The sequence below is a fragment of the Solanum stenotomum genome, chromosome 7 (assembly GCF_019186545.1).
Source record: "Solanum stenotomum isolate F172 chromosome 7, ASM1918654v1, whole genome shotgun sequence".
Taxonomy (NCBI): Eukaryota; Viridiplantae; Streptophyta; class Magnoliopsida; order Solanales; family Solanaceae; genus Solanum; species Solanum stenotomum.
Window position 1 is genome coordinate 1,233,973 of NC_064288.1, and position 15,724 is coordinate 1,249,696.

The window sequence follows — 15,724 nt, forward strand, 5'->3', positions numbered from 1 at the left end:
CGTTTCTTAATCAGATGTCTCGAATTTAAATTTTGGATATGAAAAAATGCTCCGAATGAGTTCTATGTGATGCAAATTTAAAATAATATAACTCTAATATTAATATCGAACACTGAATAAAAAATAAAAAAACATACATATTCTCCTAAATGAATTTTATGCAACACAAATTCAAACTGATTAGATTTCAATATAAATATTCAACGCTAAACGGTTCTATGGTACACAAATTTATTTTGCTTTAGTGGAAACTATTTCATACTCATTGCTTGACATACATGACCTACTAATCACATAGGATTATTAGATTTAAAATTTATCTGAATAACTAAAATCCCACTAAATTAATTATGTCTTGCGAGTATTATACTCCTAAATTCGTTGTGCTAGATGAATTAGTATTTTTTTTTTTCATTTCTTACGTATCTCAAGTAATTATCACAAATATTTTTTCACAAGTCTAACGAGAATATTTTTACTTTTAAAAAAAAAAAAATTCTAATTTCAATAATTGACAAACATACTCAATAATTCAAATATGAAATGTCAAAAAATATAGGCAAGCTATTCATCAATGTTACTCCCTCCGTTTAAAAAAGACGGATCTCCTTACCTTTTTATTTTGTTTAAAAAATAATGATCTTTTTTCTTTTTTGGTAATATTTTATTTTGAGTTTTTCACGTGACATGTGTAAGACCACAAAATTAAAGGACAATTTTACACATTTAAGATAACTTTAATTTAGAATCATAAAATTTAAAAATCTTATTTATTTTCTTAAACTTCGTATTAAATTAAATTAGATCATTTTTTTTAAAATAGAGAGTAATAATTATGATGTGATAAGAACGCACTTGTTACATGTAAGTTCGATCCCTTGTAGGCGTGAAATATGTGTAAGCAAAAGATTAGTAATTATAAGAAAATTGACATATGGCAGAAAGAGGTTATGAAGAGTGGAAAGGAGTAGTACACGTGGGGCAGAAGTCACTGCCACACTGATAGCTGCTGTTATTAAAAAAAAAAAATCTTGTTCCTATCATCAATTATCGTATACGATTAATGGATTGGATATGAGTAGGTTGTAAATGTGTCGAATAAAATAAAAAAAATTGAAAAATTGAGACTTAACGTAGTTAGTTTCCTCAATTTATTAGAATATTTTATTTAGATATTCAAATTAATTTATGTTCAATTATATATCTTAACTTCTAATAAAGATCGTTGCGGATTCTTATTTGTCTATTATATAGTTAAATTAATCAGGTAAGGTTTATTTTTTCTTTTAATTATATAGATTAGCTTTAAATAAAATGTGTGAAAATTTTACATCTTATTGAGGCAAATGATATAATAAAAGTAAATGATATATATTTTATATAGTTAATTTAACTATCTAATATACAAATAAAAATACAGTCCTAACATAAAAAAAAGATGTACAAATTTTGACTTGAAAAAAGGATTTCTAAAATTTAATTTGAAAGTATCTAACTAAAATAGTTTATTAGTAGTTGAGATATATTTAATTGAAACAAGTGTTAATTTAATTATCTAAATAAAATATCGTGATAAGTTTAAGAGATTAGTTATATATCAAGGGAAAAAGTTACTAATATTTAAAGGGAATGCGTTGGACATAAAGGTCTCTAACATGACAGGTGCATAAATGGGCTATGCGCTAAACAACTAGTATAACAGCTTAATGCTATTTCTAGTAGTTCATGGGCCTTTCTAAACAAAATAGCAAATAGAGGGCGTATTTGTGCTACTTCTAATAGATCAGGGTTCTTTTTGTCTAATTTTTAGAATTAGGTGCATAATTGTGCTATTTGCTAACAGCAATGGCATTATAATTCTATTTCTAATAGTTCAGGGACCTCTTTAAACACAAAACCAAATATAGGACCTCTTTGTTCTACTTCAAATAGATCAGGGTTATTTCGCCATATTTTTAGAACCACGAAACGCTGCCGTTTTAAACAGCAAAAGAAATCTCAATTCCCAAATTCCTAAGACGTCGTCTTTTCGCGGAGATCGTCTGTTCTCCTGCTCCGGCAGCCATGGCAGCCAAAGCAGCTGCTATACGCAAGACTTCACATAGATCGGAAAACTTCATTCAAAAACTCGTTAAAAATCCTAAAATACCTTTTGCTATTGCATTACTCATCGCTGATTCGATCCTCGTCGCGTTAATTATCGCTTACGTTCCATGTAAGTTTCAGTTTTTCCACACTTCATTTCCAGTTTTTGTTTTCTTATAATCATAAAATTCATTAATTGTGAAATTCCTTAATTTCTCTTTTTTTAGATACGAAAATTGATTGGGATGCTTATATGTCTCAGGTGAGAGTTCAACATTTTGATCTGTATGTTTGTCTTATTCAGTAATGTAACAAAGATTTGAGTTGAATTCAGTTTGATCAGTAATTTGGCGTAAATGACAAGTTAAGGCAAAATATTTACCAGTATTTGACATTATAGTGTGGTTGATTGATATCCAGCTTATATAGTTTTGATTGATTGGTTATTTTTGGTCTAATAGGTTACTGGTTTTCTCGAAGGAGAGAGGGATTACAGTAACTTGAAAGGTGACACGGGGCCTCTAGTTTACCCAGCAGGCTTTCTTTATATTTACTCTGCTATACAATATGTTACTGGAGGTCAAGTCTATCCTGCTCAGGTAATTTTCCTACTTTTTCCATTTCCGGGAGGTACACTTTTTTGCGGTGATCGCCAGTGAACTTGCATAAGGAGTTGCTAGATTGATTGTGATTGTCTACTTTCAAATTTGATTAGATTTGAAAGAGCACGTAAATGCAGTTAATTGGTTGTCCCCTTCCAAATTTGATAGATTTTGCTACTGAATTTTAAGTGAGACTATACACTAGAAACAACAATAAGACATACATGTTTTCTGTTTTATGTGTTGACAAATAATAAAATGGAAGCATAGCATCTGTATTGATGATAGGTGTTTTCCTATGCTGGGCTTGATTTCTAAGCAGTTACGTTAACAATCTTAACTCTTGCTTTCCTTCGACCCTGTTTCATAATTTTTGGAACTCCAGCTAGATCTTCATGCCCGTGATGCATTTTTCTTTGACTCTGGGAAGTATACCATCTTCTGGAGTGTTTCTTTCCCAATAATGACAATCTGAAGCAAATATTTTCTTTTCCTCTAACTTTATACTAACTAGAAAAAATTGCAATGGTAAGACTTTCTATGCTTGTGCGGGTGGTGTAAGCTTAAAGTAGATTCCAGCATGAGAAGAAAATTAGTATCCTTTTGCTGGGTTTTGCATGTTCTGGAAGGTTCACACGATACAGAATAAGGTGTAGGCACTTGTTTAGTTAACTAGTTGTGACTTTTGAATAATGTGGGCATATTCAGCTGGTTCATTGGATAATCCATACACTCTATTATGTCCTTCGGTATAAGGTCATGTTACTTGCATGCCAGTTGTTGATTTCTATTTCTCATGTCAGTGCAGATTCTCTTTGGCTTCCTCTACATACTGGATCTAGCAATTGTCGTGTTCATCTACTTGAAGACTGATGTGGTAGGCGTCCTATTCATTTGAATTTTATGGATTATGTTGTAGGCTAATATATTGTTAAAAAGAGTTGTATTGTGACTGCTGTAAGACTGGATCCAGTGGTGAAATTTGTTAGTGTTGACTACAACAACATACCTAGTGTATTACCACAAAGTGGGGTTTGGGGGGGAGGGTAGAGTGTTTAGAGCGAAGGTCTGCGTACACTTTCAAAAGATTGAGTTTCTAGGTCCCTCTATATAGTTTTAGACAGGGATATACTTTATCTTCTCACTTTTGCCATGATAGACTGATCTCTAGCGTAATCTTAGTGCTCTTATGAATGAAACCTTATCATTTTAAAAAGAAGGAAGATTCTAGACATCAATTTGAGACCTTTTTTTTTTTTTTGTTGCTGACAAGGGAAACCCGCAGTCGTTATCCTTTGGGTGCTCACAGGGTAAATGTAACACCCCAGAGAATTTTTCGAACTAAGACTCGAGCCGTCCTTCATGTGGAGTGAGATTTTACCGATGAATAAAAAATTCTTGAGTGTTAAGTTAAGGTCCCTAGATGTAGTACATTGAGTTCCAAGAAGAGTTGAATTGGAAATAGTCATTTTTGGAAAGAATTCAAAAATCTGGAAAGTTTGGCTAAGTATAGAAAAAGGTGAGTTTTTGGTTAACTTTGAGCAGTCGTAACTCCTAGCTCAGAATGATTTAGGCGAATGTCCAGTTATGTCTGGAAAGCCCTTGGAATGATCTTTCCAATGCCGTCGAGTTTTCTCGATTCCGAGTTTGTATGAGTGAGTTATGCCCTTTGGAAGTTGGGCTGTTGGCACAGTCGCACATGGCAGTTTAGTCCGAAAATTTTAAGGATATTTTGGTCTTTTCCCTAGCCAATTCAGTTGGTTATATTGAGGTGCTAGACTGATTTTAAATCAGTTTTCCCTTTTTAAAAGTGAGAGTTAGGGTTTTGGAGAGAAGAGAGAAAGAGAAGAAGAAGCAAAAATTTCGTCAAAATCGTCGTGGTTTTCGTCGGGGGTGATCCCTATTATGGTATGTGAGTTCATAGTGTTGGGTCGGTTCTTTCCCCCACACGCCAAACTCGTTTTATTTCCGAGAAAAGATTGGTTGTGTTGTGATTGTTGAATTCTTGTGGTTGTGTTGTTGAAGTTTCTTGCTGGTTTAGTACATGTTTCCAGTTGTGATTTTGAGTTGAAATCCACTTTATGTTGAGGGGTTCATGATCCCAAGTGTTTGATGATAGAACCTTTGAAGTTAAGAAGGTTTAGAGTTAGCAACATGAAGGAGAAAAGTCGGGCAACTTGCATGAAACAAGTCTGCGTCGCAGACTTGGTTCCCTCTGTGAACAAAATCTGCTCCGCGTCGCTGACAGGACGCGGACTCCACTGTTTTCAGAATTTAATTTCGTAATTCTTCTTAAGTTTAGCTGTCCTAAATTATTCCTAAACATCATGGGGTCCTTCCAAACCCAAATCATTACTCTTGAATCCATAATTCAATTCAAGAAAGTTCAGATCCAAGTCAAGTGAAGTTAGAGTCTAGTTTAAAAGTTAAGAAGCAAGTCTTTGAAGTTTTTTTTTCAAGAGTCTTTATTGAACATTTTAGCTTTGTTCAAGGCTCAAGTTTCAATTTAAGTAAAGAGTATAGAGTTTCAATTTAAGTAAAGAGTATTGAGTTTCAAATTAAGTAAAGAGTATAGAGTTTTAAGTTAAGTCAAGAGCATAAAGTTGAGTCTATTTCTCAAAAGTTATTAGGGAACTAAGTATTCCCAAAGAAGTTCATAAATGTTTTTACATTTGATGTTTATAAATGGTAAAACAGTATAAACAACTTAGTTCGTTAAAGATAAAACAATAATAAACTCAACTTTACTTATATAAAAGTAATATAACTTTTGTGGGAGGTTCTTTAACCGACAACCACCACTATGAGCCTTAGTGATGATACAACGTTTTATCTCACGTTGCCCAAGGACCATCCTATACCTTGCCATCGATATAGGACCTTACTTTTGCTTAGCGGATCCACTAGCTTAACTTTCATGATCATCTAAAAAGTATGACCCGAGAAATCCTATGTTTGGCTACATGGTTCTTATGGAGAGTTGAATTAATATGAACTCGTGTCCCCAATTCGGTGCTCAATACTACTCCCAAAAATACTTTGGCTCATACTTTTAAAATAACTTATTTCTTTAGTTTGAGATAATTACTCAAAGCTTAGTCCAAAGGCTCTTTTGGAAATCATAATTCCTTCCTTACTTCAAATGTAAAAACATTTATAAACTTCTTTGGGAATACTTAGTTCTCTAATAACTTTTGAGAAATAGACTCAACTTTATGCTCTTGACTTAACTTAGAACTCTATACTCTTTACTTAACTTGAAACTCAATACCCTTTACTTAAATTGAAACTCTATACTCTTTACTTAAATTGAAACTTGAGCCTTGAACAAAGCTAAAATGTTCAATAAAGACTCTTGAAAATAAAAACTTTAAAGACTTGCTTCTTAACTTTTAAACTAGACTCTAACTTCACTTGACTTGGATCTGAACTTTCTTGAATTGAATTATGGATTCAAGAGTAATGATTTGGGTTTGGAAGGACCCCATGATGTTTAGGAATAATTTAGGACAGCTAAACTTAAGAAGAATTACGAAATTAAATTCTAAAAACAGTGGAGTCTGCGTCCTGTCAGCGACGCGGAGCAGATTTTGTTCACAGAGGGAACCAAGTCTGCGATGCAGACTTGTTTCATGCAAGTTGCCCGACTTTTCTCCTTCATGTTGCTAACTCTAAACCCTCTTAACTTCAAAGGTTCCATCATCAAACACTTGGAATCATGAACCCCTCAACATAAAGTGGATTTCAACTCAAAATCACAACTGGAAACATGTACTAAACCAGCAAGAAACTTCAACAACATAACCACAAGAATTCAACAATCACAACACAACCAAACTTTTCTCGAAAATAAAACGAGTTTGGCGTGTGGGGGAAAGAACCGACCCAACACTATGAACTCACATACCTTAATAGGGATCACCCCCGACGAAAACCATGACGATCTTGACGAAATTCTTGCTTCTTCTTCTCTTTCTCTCTTCTCTCCAAAACCCTAACTCTCACTTTTAAAAAGGGAAAACTGATTTAAAATCAGTCTAACACCTCAATATAACCAACTGAATTGGCTAGGGAAAAAACCAAAATACCCTTAAAATTTTCGGACTAAACTGCCTTGTGCGACTGTGCCAACAGCCCAATTTCCAAAGGGCATAACTCACTCATACAAATTCGGAATCGAGCAAACTCGGCGGCGTTGGAAAGATCATTCCAAGGGTTTTCCAGACATAACTGGAAATTCGCCTAAATCATTCTGAGCTAGGAGTTACGACTGCTCAAAGTTGACCAAAAACTCACCTTTTTTCCATACTTTCCAGATTTTTGAATTCTTTCCAAAAATGACTATTTCCAATTCAACTCTTCTTGGAACTCAATGTGCTACATCTAGAAACCTTAACTCAACACTCAAGAAATTTTTTTTTATTCCTCAGTAAAATCTCACTCCACATGAAGGACGGCTTGAGTCTTAGTTCGAAAAATTCTCTGGGGTGTTACAGTAAAACCCCCGCTCCTATGCAATAGCTCGTAAATCACATAGGAGAGGTAACCCGCACCAGGCAAGCCTGGTACGACGAGCTCGACCCAGAAGGCTAACCCCTTGCCTTCGTTGGCAAGGAGTTTTGAACTTGAGACCTCCAACATGAAAGTCCCAAGCTCAAACCACTGGGCCACCCCGAAGGGTAGACATCAATTTAGACCTGGTGACAGAATGCACCTTCTTTAAGCTTACACAGATGAGCTTTATTTAAAGGAGGTATCTTGGTAAACGATAAATCAAAATTGAACTTCAACGGGATTTATGGAGGAAAAATATGATGGAGCTGAGAAGTTATTATGTTTCTGGGAGGTGTTTCTAAATAAAGAAATAAAAGAAAACAGTGAATCTTGGGACTGTAGTTAGACCATTTATCGATATCATTCAAATTTTATGCCTAGGAGATCAAGAATTTTGCTCAAATAATTTCCACAAATAATTACGTGTGGTTCAGAGGAAGTTCTAATGTGTAATTGAGGACATCTGTAAAAAATTGTCTGAACATCTCTAAAAAGACGGAGTCTCGACCAAAATTTTGGGAATTTGTATATCTTTTCACACTGAATCAAGGTTGGCTTTCAACTGTAGCAAGAGAAGAATGTCTGCAATGTCTTACTTTCTTCTGATAACCATTTCTCTTAGCTTTACCGTTGAAACTTCTAATTTATGTTCTGTCAGTAAATATTCAGAATTCGACCACTTTGTACTAAGTAGAAAATCTTTTAAATGGACAAACCATTTTTCCTTGGAGTTAAGATATGCTATGAGTAATTGGAAACATAATTTTTCCAGGTACCTTGGTGGGCTCTCTCCTTTCTTTCTCTGTCGAAAAGAGTTCACTCTATCTTTGTTCTTCGATTATTTAATGATTGTTTTGCCACTTCTCTCCTCCATGCTGCATTGGTCTCAATTATTTGCCAAAAATGGCATCTAGGGTTGGTAATTTTCAGGTATATTCTTGCTTGCTTAGACATTTTTATTGTTGGATTAATTTTGCTCTATATCATTGATTAAAAACCATCAGTTAAGATTGATCAATGGTCTTCTCTTTAGTACAGCGGAGCTGTTTCCATAAAGATGAATGTGCTCCTGTATGCACCACCTCTGTTGCTCCTGATGGTGAAGGTATACTATTGGGACAGTTTAGGTTATTAATAATCTCTGTAGGAAGTTGAATTACATTTCCGATTACCTTTTGTGATATATGGTGGAAACTTGAAATACAGGCAATGGATATTGTTGGAGTGATATCTGCTTTAGCAGGGGCTGCATTAGTGCAGGTGGGTAATCTCCAAGTTCCCTTTCTAATTTCTAATGCAATGATGTTCAGCGGGCGGCATGATTTTCTTATCTTTACTTTTGTTATTGTCTTCATGACTGCAATTGTGTTCTTTATTAATGTTATTTTGGAAAATAGTTTAAGCATGTTTTGTTAGTTGGGGAGGGAAAGTTTATGGTTGCTCCAAGATCAAGGCGTCACTTTCTTCTGCGTACTCAATAACACATGATGTTTTAACTTTTGGGTGATCTATATGTTCAATCCTTGATGCTCTTGGGCATTCTTTTAACTGTTACAATATTTTTTCTATTCTTTCCTCAGAGATCGACTGATGAATTTGTGGTTTATATGCATAGGTGAGCAGGGGCGGCTCAACGTAATTGGGGGCCTAAAGCGAAATTTCAATTGACGCTTAACAAATTTCATACATAATTATTTTAAAATTTATTTTTCTAACTATTTAGATGCAAATTATTACTTCATTTTTTTTATAGATGATTTTTTCGATTACTTCTTTTTATTTATAATTATTAGTTTTAGGTAAGATTTTATCAATTTAACGTTGAAAAATATTATTTTATTAAAGCAATCATTATATGAATTGTTAACACAATTCTATAAGTAATAAGTTGATAAACTTTAAGCAAAAATGAGTTTTAAAAAATAAATAATGTGAATGTTAGCAAAGAAATGTAATAAAAAATATATACTATATACTTTTTATTATAAATAATTATTATTTTAAATAAAAAAATAACACATAATTTATTCTTGGTAAAAATTTGAGGCCTTCCAAAATTGGGGGCCTAAGGCATATGCCTTAATTTTTATAAGGCAGAGCCGCCCCTGTAGGTGAGTTGGGTGACAAGTATACTTCTGTTGAATGGAGCTTCTTCTGATCAAATTGTTTACCAATGATCATGATGATTGGTGATTGGTGCAGATTCTTATAGGGCTTCCTTTTATCCTGTTGCATCCAGCTTCATATTTATCGAACGCTTTCAATCTTGGTCGGGTTTTCATCCACTTCTGGTACTTTCTTAAACACAATGTGTGCATAATTGGTACTCTGAGGCACCATGTCAAAAATATCAAGCAACTTTTAAGTCTTTAACATTGCTGTCATCCCTCTTTCTTGATTTATTTATGTTGTGGTAAAATTGTTTTAATGTGCAAAATAAATAAACATTATACCCCTGATATTTATGAAATCCGCATTAATATGGTGATAAGAGATTGTGTATCTATTCACTTGACACAATGTTGTATAAACGTGCATTATCATCACATGAAACAACATTATTGTATTTATCATGCACTTTTTACCTCAAATGTCATCAAACAATACATTTGTATTTGGTGGTGTCTGTTGAATTTTAAGTTGTATTTGGTATGCCTTCTAGAATAATCTGATTCGCTGAAAACTGTATTTCTATCAACTGTGTTAGTGCAACATTATGCTCATGTCATGATGTTGTGCTATCCTTTACAAAGAACAGTTTATCGTAACACACTGATTTGTTGCAGGTCTGTCAACTTCAAATTTGTTCCTGAAGACATCTTTGTTTCTAAAGCTTTTGCTCTCTCTTTGCTAGTTGCTCATCTTAGTCTGCTATTGGTCTTTGCTCATTACAGATGGTGCAGGTGAGTATTTCTCATATTATCATTACATCTAGGTAGTGGCGTTGATATTCCAGTATTGAAGTAGGAAAAGAAAAGTCATATCATGATAATTATATCATTTTCCTCTCTACATACGAAGGTAATGAGTTAGCGGCCACTGGGCTGCATTTTTCCTTTTTCATCTTTTGCAGGCATGAAGGGGGACTGTTTGCTGTTGTGCGTTCAAAAATCATTCAACTGAAGCCCAGAGTTTCTCAGAGAAATCCTTCCTCAACCAAGAAAGTCCTTCAAGCTGACCGTAAGCAACATGCACAATCTATTTTGTGATTTTCTATACTTAAAAAAGGCTGTCAAGCATTATACTGTCACTAGTTTTGTCTTGATTTGGCATGATCTATGGTTGCTGAATTGGTCTGTGTCTATTTCATTCTCAGATATTGTGACGACTATGTTTGTTGGGAATTTCATTGGCATTATTTGTGCCCGATCCCTCCATTACCAATTTTATTCTTGGTAAGTTTTGCAGCTTATTTCTTTCTTTAGGTCATGGATTCTATCTCATACTCCTCATCTCTCAACAAAAATGTCTTGATGTGATTATTAAGGGTTGGCTAAACTAATTCTCAAAGTGAATTAAAAAAAGATCAAATTGTCCACATTAAGTACTTAAATATGCAACTTTCCATATTTTTAGACATTTGAAAAGCTTTAGTAAATGATAATTTTACTTTGATTCTTGGAATAGTTAACATAATATTCAGCTTGAGATAGATGCATGCTTTTATGATCTTATGTTTGTATTGAGCTCAGTTCTGGTGGTAACTGCACATAAAAGTACCACAAATATTTCAAGAGGACATAATTGAAATGTTTAATCAGAACTTTATAAAAATGATAAACTGTCTTATTCCAATTTAATCATTGTGACACACTAAAATAAATAATGCATTCCAGACGGACCTTGTAATAACTTGAGATGCTTCAGCATCTCATTGATGAACAGAGAATTTTGGGATGCATTTTGTTAGTAGTTCACCGGACTGCAGCATGTACTTAAAGGGAGAAGTGTATTTAAATATAAAATGCTCATTGAGTAGTTAACCACCTCTTTGTGTGAACTTTTTTCCCGGTGAGTCAGTGAAGATCACAAAAATCAGCTCCTCTCCCCTGCTATCATGGCACCAAAGCAAGACATAAAGGCCTCGACTAGCACTAGCCAATCAAATGAAAATTTGGAAGATTATTTGCGCTTTCACTGTGTTCCTGGGTTCTGTGTCAAAGTTTCAATTGAATTAAGATAAAACCATTAATGTCCTAGATCTTGTTTGCAGGTACTTCTATTGCTTACCGTATTTATTGTGGAAAACACCATTTCCTACCCTCCTACGGTATTCAATTTGATACTCAAACTTCTTTGTTTGCTTCAGTTGTATGGTATTTTCTGTTGACAAGTTTTTGTGTTGTACTGCAGCTTATTTTTGTTCGCAGCTGTAGAGTTTTGCTGGAATGTCTTCCCCTCCAACACTTACTCATCACTTGTCCTCCTCTGTGTCCATTTGATCATATTGGGTGGTCTATGGATAAGTTCACCAGAATATCCATACGTAGAAAAAACAACTGATAAATCTACAGCTAAGAAGAAGGCCAGATAAATCACTGCTTGTTTTTTCTTGCCCGATAACTCGTGATGCATGCGAATGGAAAAATTACCTCCCCTCATCTCCTACCCACCATTGTGTTAAACTCTGTTGCTCTGACCAAGAGGCGTCATCTGATTATACTGAGAGTAGTTTTTGTTTCTGTTTCTATTTGTAGTGATAATGCTTACTTTTGTTAGATGGTATACAAAACCAGAAAGCTGGTCACAACCACACAGAGATCATCCCCATGGCATCAACGATTAATATTTTATGGGGTTTTTAACATTTGAGGATTTCATTAGCATAAATCTGAATTAGACTGAATATTTTAGGAGGTCAACCTTTTTTACTTATCTAAATCTGTATGGTGTACTATTTATTGTCCAGCTCAGATTTGGACTACTTATAGCATGGTGTTGTACGCCGTTGATATTGAGGTTTAGTTGATTTAAGGAGATTTAGTCATTTTCGTCGAGGTTAGCTGGTCGTTTGTGCATGCACCAACTAAGTAGTTAGGCAAGAACGCTGCTTACTTCTCATGGGAACATTCAACGTATAATTACCATATAATTAACGTCCTTTTCATGATTCATCAGATTAGAATTTGACCGTGTCTGTAGGGTATTTGAAAATTGAAATCTTACAAGTTAACTAGTGCTGAACTAGAAAACCCCGTGTCAATCTGTCTCAATTAGCAAACTACCATATCTAATTTTTTCTTGAAAAGAATTTTACATATTTATAACTACATACGAGTAAATTTTAGGTTTAGCAAACACAAAAATCATATTTATATGTTATAACTATAGTTTGTATAATTGCGTTTCATAGCAAATTTTATGTTTGCTATGACTATTAATATGTATATTTCGGTATACATATATACAAAAGAATCAATTGTATAATCTGTTTTGGTATACATATACAAAAGAATCAATTGTATAATTTGTGTTTGTATAAAGCGAGAAAGAAAGAAAGAAAGACAAAAGAAAACTGGGTAGGGGAAGATCTGTATTTGTATAATTATAAGTGTATAGGACGAAAATATATGTATTTGTATATACAATTTTCTCTCGCTTTATACAAACACAAACGCAAATTTTACATTTGTGTTTGTATAAAGTGAGAGAAGCGAGTGAGAGTGGCGAACGAGATTCTCTGGGGAGAGAGACGAACGAAAAGATATGTATATATACATATTTCTCTCACTTTATATAAACACAAACGTGTTTTATACATTTGTATTTGTATAAAGTGAGAGAGGCGAGGGAGAGACTGCTCAATGAGAAATCGAGAGTGGCAAGCAAGAAATTCAGGGAGAGGCGAATGACAACTATTTGATACGGGTTACAATTAAATCAAATTGTGGTTATAACATTTAATTTGAATTAATAATTTGCTATTTTATACAATTTTTATAGTACTATGGCAATCTTTATAGTTCAAGTTACCGGAAAATCGTTGTCAAAAGAAGATATTGCCATTAATATTTTTCGATAGGGATGGACTGCTAGTTTGATCACAATGGACCGTTCGATGCACTAAGCTCTAGCTATGTGGGGGATTCATGAAAGGAGCCCCGACATCATTTCATCTTCAAAGGACAATTCGATGCACTAAGCTCTCGCTATGCTGGGTATCATGAAAGGAGCCCCAACATCATTTCTATGAGAGGTTGTTTCCACAACTCGAACCTATGACCCCTCAGTCACATAACAACAAATTTACCAATTGCGTCAGTGCTTCCCTTTAGTTTGCAATGATTTTTGTACGAATATAGTACTAGTTTTGCGACAATATTTGTATGTATATAGTACTAGTATAAAACAGAAACAAGTAGAGAATAATTCATGCATCTCTCTGTGTTTCTAACCCAAAAGATGAAGCAAAGTATCATACCAATTAACAAATAACAAACACCAAATGAACATTGTATTAACCATAAAGCGCTGCCAAAGCACCACTATCACTTTATTGGAATTGCAACTGAAAAGAAAATACTCCTACTTAAGTATATATAAACACTACGAAATTATTCAAAACAGCAAATTAATCAAAGCAATCACACTTGCTAATAATTAATTAACATCGATTAATTCGATAGTTAATTAATTTAACTCCGGCAACGAGTAATAGCACTGCAGTCACGTGTATACGGATTAGCTTCAGCACCCGTCTTGCAGTTATAATACGACGCACCTCTTCTAGAACACGGAACACTGTTACTCTGCAGCGCACCATAGCTTATATAATCAGTAGTTGCTAATATACGCCTATTGCTCTCCGAATCCATTTCGAATTCTCCGGCAGCCATACACTCCGCTATCGAACCTTCACAGCTGTCGGTGGATTTCATCGGAACCCAACCGCTCACGTCGAAATCGCCGCCGGTAGCATCGCCGGAGATAATCAAAGCTGCGATCAACAATGAAGAGATGATGAAAATGAAGGAAAAGGAATTCACCGCCATTGTTGATAAATTTTTCAATGCTGATCGGTGCGTTATCTTCCTTCTCTTTTACTCAATATATATAGAGAAAAAAAACAACAACTGGATTATTTTATTTTTTGTCTGTGAGTTCTAACTACTACTGCTACTGCTACCATATTCTCACTGTTTTTAGCTCAACGACAATAGGGCGGGATTGGGATACTATTTGGATTTTAAAGTATTTTTTGCCTTTTTTGTGAAACGGTGTCCATGTTGTCTGTATTTACCAAAGTGCCACTCTCAAAATTAATGCATGCCCAAAATATATTTGACTCTATATATTTTAAGTGCTAAAGTAAGGGTGTGCAAAAGTCGAACGGAAATTTTTTTTATTGGAGTATTGAGTTAACGGATTTTTAATGATTTTGTATATAAAAAAAAAAAATTGTGTTATTAATTCGGTTTTGATTTTTAATATTGTGTTATTGGGTAAACCTATTAAGGCGATAGTAATTTCTTACTCTACCCTTCGTAAATATTAAATATGAGTAATTATTAACATAACTAGACACTATATCAGTATTCACTCTCTCTACAATCTACATAATTAAATATTATCTTTCCACTTTCACTATATCAAAANTTTCATCGGAACCCAACCGCTCACGTCGAAATCGCCGCCGGTAGCATCGCCGGAGATAATCAAAGCTGCGATCAACAATGAAGAGATGATGAAAATGGAGGAAAAGGAATTCACCGCCATTGTTGATAAATTTTTCAATGCTGATCGGTGCGTTATCTTCCTTCTCTCTTACTCAATATATATAGAGAAAAAAAACAACAACTGGATTATTTTATTTTTTTCTGTAAGTTCTAACTACTACTGCTACTGCTACCATATTCTCACTGTTTTTAGCTCAACGACAATAGGGCGGGATTGGGATACTATATGGATTTTAAAGTATTTTTTGCCTTTTTTGTGAAATGGTGTCCATGTTGTCTGTATTTACCAAAGTGCCAGTCTCAAAATTAATGCATGTCAAAAATATATTTGACTCTATATTTTAAGTGCTTAAAGTAGGGGTGTGCAAAAATCGAACGGAAAAAAATATTATTGGGGTATTGAGTTAACGAATTTTTAATGATTTTATATATAAAAAAATTATTGTGTTATTGGTTCGGTTTCGATTTTTAGTATTGTGTTATTGGGTAAACCTATTAAGATGATAGTAATTTCTTACTCTATCCTTCATAAATATAAAATATGAGTAATTATTAACATAACTAGACACTACTCCCTCCGTCCACAATTATTTGGCAGGTATACTAAAAATAGATGTCCAAGATTAATTGTCAATTTAAACAATCAAGAAACAATTAATCACCTTTTTCCAATTTTGCCCTTAATGATAGTGTAGTTCAATTGAAAAGTTATGTAGACTTTTGGTATTCTTGGTATAATAGGGTTATATTAGTCAAATTACACATTCTATTAAATTTTCCTTGAGGGGTGTGCATGACCTTACCCTG

General features: G+C 34.0%; 2 protein-coding genes across 2 annotated transcripts; one reads left to right on the top strand and one right to left on the bottom strand.

The window, feature by feature from the left end:
* Nucleotides 1-1,970: 1,970 nt before the first annotated feature.
* LOC125871518 (dol-P-Man:Man(5)GlcNAc(2)-PP-Dol alpha-1,3-mannosyltransferase) lies at nt 1,971-12,077 on the top strand. Its single transcript, XM_049552125.1, has 13 exons — nt 1,971-2,215; nt 2,313-2,347; nt 2,547-2,684; nt 3,496-3,564; nt 8,014-8,171; nt 8,280-8,346; nt 8,448-8,501; nt 9,444-9,532; nt 10,028-10,144; nt 10,315-10,421; nt 10,558-10,636; nt 11,455-11,511; nt 11,595-12,077. Exons 1-13 carry the CDS (start codon nt 2,065-2,067, stop codon nt 11,773-11,775), a joined length of 1,302 nt encoding a protein of 433 aa, XP_049408082.1. The 5' UTR covers nt 1,971-2,064; the 3' UTR covers nt 11,776-12,077.
* A 1,596-nt stretch (nt 12,078-13,673) lies between these two features.
* Nucleotides 13,674-14,282, bottom strand: LOC125870551 (rapid alkalinization factor-like). Its single transcript, XM_049551007.1, has one exon. It carries the CDS (start codon nt 14,231-14,233, stop codon nt 13,877-13,879), a length of 357 nt encoding a protein of 118 aa, XP_049406964.1. The 5' UTR covers nt 14,234-14,282; the 3' UTR covers nt 13,674-13,876.
* Between the last annotated feature and the right edge of the window lie 1,442 nt (nt 14,283-15,724).

Coding starts and splice junctions, on each gene's coding strand:
- LOC125871518 (XM_049552125.1), top strand. CDS start 2,065: ATGGCAGCCAAAGCAGCTGCTATACGCAAGACTTCACATAGATCGGAA. Junction 2,685..3,495: donor GTCAAGTCTATCCTGCTCAG/GTAATTTTCCTA, acceptor ATGTCAGTGCAG/ATTCTCTTTGGCTTCCTCTA. Junction 10,422..10,557: donor GAAAGTCCTTCAAGCTGACC/GTAAGCAACATG, acceptor TTTCATTCTCAG/ATATTGTGACGACTATGTTT.
- LOC125870551 (XM_049551007.1), bottom strand. CDS start 14,233: ATGGCGGTGAATTCCTTTTCCTTCATTTTCATCATCTCTTCATTGTTG.